This window comes from Salminus brasiliensis, chromosome 18 (assembly GCF_030463535.1).
Source record: "Salminus brasiliensis chromosome 18, fSalBra1.hap2, whole genome shotgun sequence".
NCBI classification, from domain to species: Eukaryota; Metazoa; Chordata; class Actinopteri; order Characiformes; family Bryconidae; genus Salminus; species Salminus brasiliensis.
The window spans coordinates 14,782,704-14,790,488 of record NC_132895.1 but is presented as its reverse complement, the minus strand read 5'-3'; the positions used below and the strand labels follow the sequence as shown (position 1 = coordinate 14,790,488).

Below are 7,785 nucleotides of genomic sequence, written 5' to 3'. Positions count from 1 at the left end.
CTTATAACACTATATGTTATGTAACTTATAGCATTATTTTAATAGGAATATAAAATGAGAAAAGAAAGAGTCAGTGCAACACAGCATGGTACCCTCCTGAAAATAAGGGTGTTTCAGTTACATAAATATTATAGATTGTAAGTTTAAAGTTTGTAATTTGAGAATCTATAAATTGGTTAAGAACCTCTGCATAAAGTGATGGTTCATCTCAATTACAAACTGTATTCTGTATTTAAGCACTGCTTAAAGAAACACTTGAAGACAATAGATGACAATAAACATAAATAATGGATAACTAGTTGAATGAGATACATATTTGGAATACATATGACCGTTATCATGAACTTGAATTAGTGGCAATGACCAAAATGGACATAAATGACTATTAAGTATGTGTAACTTGGTTAAAACAGGGGTTTTCCATTGGTTCTTTGGTAAAGCATAAACAGTCATGTGAAAAACAAAGTACATCCTCTTTGAAGTCGTTGATTTTATATATCAGAACATAAAAAAACTAATCTAATCCTAATTGGGTACATGCAGCCTCACATTAACACATACAGCCCCAAACCTCTCACATTAGTGTGAGTCACTTGTTCCTTTAAACATTGCTTTTTGCTAGTGAGCGTAAACCTCAGATGAACAACACCACATGACAAAGTACACTGTCATTATTTATTTAACAAAAACTAGGCCAAAATACAGAGACAGTGTTTCTACATTAACTACACCCTTACTGATTCATAGGGATTAAGAGGGTAAGTAGCAGCCATGTGCTGATAATCAAATGCCCTTGATTAACTGAGTAGCAGTAAGTGTAATCACCTCTGCAAATGCAGAGGTTTTAAGAGTTTGCTGGTCTTGATCATCTAGGTGTGTTTTAACACAATTCCAAGGAGGACAAAATGCAGCATTGATTGTAGAGAGGCAATTGTTGCTGTCCATTGCAAAGCCATTTTAAACTATTTAAAGTCTGTACTATAACCCTGACAGATTATTTACAAGTGGAAAACATTTGAGACAGCTGCCAATCTTCCCTGGAGTGGGTCTCAGCAAATTCACCCCAAAATTAAACCATGCAATTCTTAGAGATATTGCACAAAACAAACAAACCAAGACCTACATCTCAAAATCTACAGGCCTCAGTTAGCATGTTAAATGTTCATGTTCATGATAGACTGATCAGATATGGCTTGTTTGGAAAGCTTGCAAGTTGCATGGCTTAAGTTGCATCCTAACTTTGCAGTCATTGAGTCGACCATAAACTACTCTGTATACCAAAGTATTCTAGAGTCAAACATGAGGCCATCTCTCTAAAAAGCTAAAGCTTGGCTGAAATTGGGTGATGCAACAGGACAATGATCCCAGGCACAACAGCAAATCTACAACAGAATGGCTGCAAATTGAGATGCTGTTCTTCAATGACCTTAAGAGAGCTATGAACCAATGAATGTCCACAACCTCAATGAACTGAAGTAAAACTGTAAAGACGAGTGGGCCACAATTCCTCCAGAATGATGAGACAGAGTCATACATAAAACCATTACTTCAGGTTCTTGCTGCTAAAGGTGTAACAGTGATTCTACAAGCTAGCAATGAATAGGGTTTTCCATTTTGGCTTCATTTTTGTTGACCGTTATCATGAACTTGAATTAGTGGCAATGACCAAAATGGACATAAATGACTATTAAGTATGTGTAACTTGGTTAAAACAGGGGTTTTCCATTGGTTCTTTAGTAAAGCATAAACAGTCATGTGAAAAACAAAGTACATCCTCTTTGAAGTCGTTGATTTTATATATCAGAACATAAAAAAAAAACTAATCTAATCCTAATTGGGTACATGCAGCCTCACATTAACACATACAGCCCCAAACCTCTCACATTAGTGTGAGTCACTTGTTCCTTTAAACATTGCTTTTTGCTAGTGAGCGTAAACCTCAGATGAACAACACCACATGACAAAGTACACTGTCATTATTTATTTAACAAAAACTAGGCCAAAATACAGAGACAGTGTTTCTACATTAACTACACCCTTACTGATTCATAGGGATTAAGAGGGTAAGTAGCAGCCATGTGCTGATAATCAAATGCCCTTGATTAACTGAGTAGCAGTAAGTGTAATCACCTCTGCAAATGCAGAGGTTTTAAGAGTTTGCTGGTCTTGATCATCTAGGTGTGTTTTAACACAATTCCAAGGAGGACAAAATGCAGCATTGATTGTAGAGAGGCAATTGTTGCTGTCCATTGCAAAGCCATTTTAAACTATTTAAAGTCTGTACTATAACCCTGACAGATTATTTACAAGTGGAAAACATTTGAGACAGCTGCCAATCTTCCCTGGAGTGGGTCTCAGCAAATTCACCCCAAAATTAAACCATGCAATTCTTAGAGATATTGCACAAAACAAACAAACCAAGACCTACATCTCAAAATCTACAGGCCTCAGTTAGCATGTTAAATGTTCATGTTCATGATAGACTGATCAAATATGGCTTGTTTGGAAAGCTTGCAAGAAAGAAAATGACATGGCTTAAGTTGCATCCTAACTTTGCAGTCATTGAGTCGACCATAAACTACTCTGTATACCAAAGTATTCTAGAGTCAAACATGAGGCCATCTCTCTAAAAAGCTAAAGCTTGGCTGAAATTGGGTGATGCAACAGGACAATGATCCCAGGCACAACAGCAAATCTACAACAGAATGGCTGCAAATTGAGATGCTGTTCTTCAATGACCTTAAGAGAGCTATGAACCAATGAATGTCCACAACCTCAATGAACTGAAGTAAAACTGTAAAGACGAGTGGGCCACAATTCTTCCAGAATGATGAGACAGAGTCATACATAAAACCATTACTTCAGGTTCTTGCTGCTAAAGGTGTAACGGTGATTCTACAAGCTAGCAATTAATAGGGTTTTCCATTTTGGCTTCATTTTTGTTGAATAATGACCTGATGGAATCTGTTGTATTCACATGCGAGTTTTCCCTAATTTTAAGACCTTCTACGGAGCAGAATTATTTTGTCCTGATACATAAAACCATAACATTTTAAAAGGGTGTTATTTATTTTCCCCATGTAGTGTAAGTAGGAATTGTAAGTCTTACTGTGTATAGGTGTCAATGATCAGTTTTTCAAGATTAAATATGTTAAATATGACATCATTTGTGAAAAAAATGACTTCCCAATAACTGCTATGGAGGTTCTTGAGAAATATTTCTCAATAAAGATTTTTATTTACAATTTATTTTCTTCAGTGAGTTTAATATATATTTATACAGTAAAACAAATACAGTAAACAGTTTGAAAGAAAGTAGTTGATATCTCGTCAGCTAGTTTGAGGAACAAAGCTGGTTTTGATCATCAAAGCGTGCAAACAACCAATACTACATTTTCTTTCTTTTTGAAGGAATCTTTCATCATTAGCAATTTATTTTATTCACAGTTGCTAATTTACAAACTTAATTATTACATGCTATTCAGAACCTGTACACCAGGTTACAGGATGTGTAAACTTCACAGAAGAACTTTCCTAGAATGAATTACTAAAAAGATCTCTGGACCATTCATTAGTGTCAGTGGGTGAAACGTCTTCAGACTCCTGTTCTACACCCCTGTGAACCTCAGAGGCACACCCTGAATCAGAATTCCCAAATTCTGAACTTTGGATTTGATTCAGGCCTGGTTTTCCTGTTTTAGATTCTTGTATAGTGCTGCTGTGATTCCCCAAAACTCTGACATGAGTGTGAGTCACTTGCTCCTCTAAACATGGTAAGTCCAAGCATTTTCTGTTGGGTGTATGCCCCTGTCTGTATATCCATCGATCATATGGATGAGCAACGGGGGTCGACTGAAGAGAAGGTGCAAAATAGAAGGAGGTGGAAATCTTGTGCTTAGAAATGTCATCAGAGAGACAGACGTTCTTTATTTTCTTTGGATCCGAGGCTGCCCTGTCAGCAGCATTGGGACTATTTATGTCCACACTGCTTTGGCAAAAGAGGTCTGCTGAGCAATTGTACTCCTCCCGATGACCACCAGATGGGCTTTCTTGCTCTTTCATACCTTGACTTTGCATTTCAGGACACACTGCATGACCTGCTTGCATTATTGTATCTTTAGAGGAGTTGCCTCTCTGGTCACGTTGTAACCTAAAAGCCATGCTGACAGGGTTCTTTGTCAGGCTATTTGAGACCATGTCCTTTATGTCACAGGAGTCTAAACCAGAGTCCTCAGGGATGCGTGATACTTTTGGTGTGACAGGGAGACAAGGCTTGGATGAAGGGAGGATTTTTCTCTTCCGATACATTCTTTTCCATGACCTTTCATTGTCCTTTTCTCTGATTACATTGGTGACATTGTGCAAGGGCGTGAGAGGACAATTTGGTTTTCTGGGTGTGGTTTGGTTTCTTTCACGTGTCTTGCACTTATTTGTAGGTTTGATGACATCTCGGTCAACTGCCACTGAAATGTGAGGCTCTATGCTGACAAAACTTCCTAAAGATTCTGATAGAGGAGCATCCTCTAAAGCAAAACTCATACCTGGACCAGATTTGCTCAACAGTGACTCTTCAAAACCAGATGTGTTGTGTTCTGTATGAGGTAACTCCCGCAAAGAACAGTGATTGACAGAGACTGATCGTGCAGGCTGATAACCACAGGACACAGTGTTCAGTGGGTTTGAGATCAAGGCTACTGGTGAATGTAATTTATCAATGGAGATAGAACACCCAGTATCTGTTTCACCTCTTGACTCAATGCGTTCAGAAGTTTCTGTGTCTTCAGCATAAGGCACACCAGGAGAACTTAATACCTGATCTGTTTGGCTTTCGGACATAAAGGACAGCTCCTTTACAGGCCATTGTGGTTCTGATCTGGGCCCTGGGGAGGTCACATGCCGAGACAGAATCCATGCACCATCATCCGATGTGACCCGATGCAAAGAGTGTCCACTTGTTTCTTCTGGAGAGAAGCATAAGACCATGTCTGACGCTGGATCCCATAGCTGTGTAAGTCCTACACCGCTGGTTTCTAAATTTGACCTCACACATAAGGGCAGAGTGTACTCAGAGCTGTTCAGCAGTGAATCTTTCTGCAGTGATTGACACACCGTTTCTTGAGATGCAGAATGATTTGCCTGCCAGATGCTTTGCAAGTAGGCAAAAACAGTCATGCCCAGAAAAGCTCCATTTGGAGAGAGTATTTGACAGGCCACAAGCTGTGCGGACTCAGCACCAGAACCCAGTGAAAGAGTGTGTTCATTAAGCAAGCAGGACTCTGCTTCCAGACCAGAAAGCTGAAAGACAAAAACACAAGAAGGGTAACTGACGTGCTTTCCTTTGATGCATCATAAAATACTTAAAAAAAAAAATGAACAGACACAAACATACCTTAAAACCAAAAACCAAATTTCTTCCAATAAAGCAATCTTCTACTGCTTTGATTAGCAGTTGGTGTGAACTATGTTGACCTTCTGGTTTTCCAGAATCAACAAACCTGTAAAATAAACCAATTCAATATCAAATCTTAGTCCAATAAAGAAATGCGCCGCAATATTCATTTGGAAGCAATGACCGAAAACCATACCTCTGCAAATCACTCGCAGTAACACCAAAGAAGGAATTCAGGCAACCTCCAAAAACGGTCACACCAAATATATTTCTGCCTCTAGACACCTTAAGTGACAGCCTGTATCTGTAGTCCACATTTTGTCTCTCACATGTGAAGCCACATTTGATGCATCTGCTTCTGTAAAAAAAACAACAAAAAAAACATACATACAGTTAAGAGTCCATCTTATCCGCGCATTTCTTCCAGGCTGAATCAATTTACACATGAATTTAATGGTCGATGATGTACTGAAGACCCAAACATTTTTTTTAAATGCATAACATGTTGGTGTGACTTAGACTAGAGTTTAATTTTAAGGTCTGCAGCCCAAATACACAAGCTGTGCCAGGGAATGTTACTCAAAACTTGCTGCACTACATCCAATTAAAGACTGAGCTACTGGTAATGAAACCTGCAGTTGATTAGTACACTTTAAGTACTGACAATATCCCTGAAGTCAAAGTCGAGACCTTATTTGTAGTTCAAAATGTATGTAAGCACACAGTGGAGCAAAATGGTATTTCTCCAGGATGGGGCATTACTTCACTCCACTGTGTACTTGTTAAAAGCACTTTGGGGATTAGCATAACAACATTTATCACAGTAATAATAAATATATATACTGCCCAACCCATTGGCCTGAGGTTTAATAATCCACCTGCTCTTTAACTAGTAAACTAGTATACAGTATCTAGGATTCCAGGACAAATGGCCAATGGTGTCTTACTGGGAATGGATGAGGAAATGTGATTACATATTAAATTCATTCATTCACTCATTCTCTCTCTCTCTGTATACATTTAGACATCTCATTTTTCTAGATTTTGTAAGATCCTAAAAGAAGGACATGTATGGGGGGGTAAAAGGAAGATATGGTCACCCTACAATATGTTACCCAAGTCCTCTTTAGTGTCTCAGATTTCTATTATTTTGACTTAATTACATTTGGGGTAAAGGGAAGATTTGGCAAATAAGATTTTTGGATGAACAATCCCTTTAAAGTCAGTCTCTGGAGATGTAAACAAACACCAGAAATCCACAAATCTTCATAGATATCAGTGAACACGTACCTCAAACCAGCCTCCTCTGCTGATCTGGACAGACAGAAGTTACAGCATGGATACAGAAGGCGAGTGTCCTGAAGCGCGATAACGGTGCAGTTAACCAGAACTTTCCTGTGGTTCATAAATGCTGATGAAAATCCCAGACATGAACAGCTGATCACCTTTAACCCTCAGAGCCCACCAACAGCTCCACTAACGAAACTCTCGGTTTCACGTTTCGACGTCTTTAGGACGGATTTAGCGAAACAACTGAAACTTGGTTCATGTAAATGTCGTTGGACCAACGTACAAGTAAAAAAAGTCAAAAACGAGAGGGGAACAAAACCCTGACTCCCTGACTGACTCCCTGACTGACTCCCTGACTCCCTGACTGACTCCCTGACTCCCTGACTCGCCGCGCCTGTTTCAGGTGTTTTCTTCCTCCACGTTGTTTGTAGAGATCTACGGCTGTAAGAGCTGATCTCGCCACCTGCTGGATAAACAGGGAAAGAAGACACGTGAAGCAGAAAATAAATCTCATTTAACGAGTGGACTAAACTAATCATATAACCTTAAATAAAAATGAATAATAATCATATTAAAAATATTATTACACTTCAACTGTTTATTATTACTATTATTACTATTTTACCATAACGATAGAAAACAAACAAACAAACAAACAAACAAAAAAAAAAAAAACAGAACAGACACCCTCTAATTAAAATAATAAAATATATTATAGTATACGGTGAAATATTTTCACGGCACGTGCATAATTAAAACATATTGTGGCAACTATCACATCTTGTATACTGAATAAATTGCGTAGCTATATATGCTACATCCTTTTTAACAGTTAAAACACAATTTAAAACTAATCATAGGGCTTACAGTTAGCTACTTTTACTCTTTGGTTTATTTGATGTGATATTAGCTGCTTTTATGGAGGGTTGGAGGAGGTAGCTAGCGCTAGCTATCTAGCTGCAGTTTCGTGAGGTTTTATGCTTCCGGACAATCTGGAATGGGTGCTGAACTTTGAGGTAATTCTGAGATTATTCTTAAGTAAATAGCAAAGCACTTTTGTAAGTAGCTCTGGATAAGAGCGTCTGCTAAATGCTGTAAATGTAAAT

General features: G+C 38.3%; 1 protein-coding gene across 2 annotated transcripts; it reads right to left on the bottom strand.

The window, feature by feature from the left end:
- Positions 1-3,258: 3,258 nt before the first annotated feature.
- Positions 3,259-7,063, bottom strand: ddias (DNA damage-induced apoptosis suppressor). 2 transcript variants are annotated; one of them, XM_072662147.1, is made up of 4 exons: positions 6,680-7,063; positions 5,586-5,747; positions 5,390-5,495; positions 3,259-5,295 (listed from the first exon to the last, which is right to left on the bottom strand). In XM_072662147.1, the coding sequence occupies exons 1-4, from the start codon at positions 6,793-6,795 to the stop codon at positions 3,535-3,537; spliced, it is 2,145 nt and encodes a 714-aa protein (XP_072518248.1). In that variant the 5' UTR covers positions 6,796-7,063; the 3' UTR covers positions 3,259-3,534. The 2 variants fall into 2 exon arrangements, with proteins under 2 accessions (XP_072518248.1, XP_072518249.1); XM_072662148.1 differs by having other exon boundaries at positions 5,586-5,744.
- Positions 7,064-7,785: the final 722 nt, after the last annotated feature.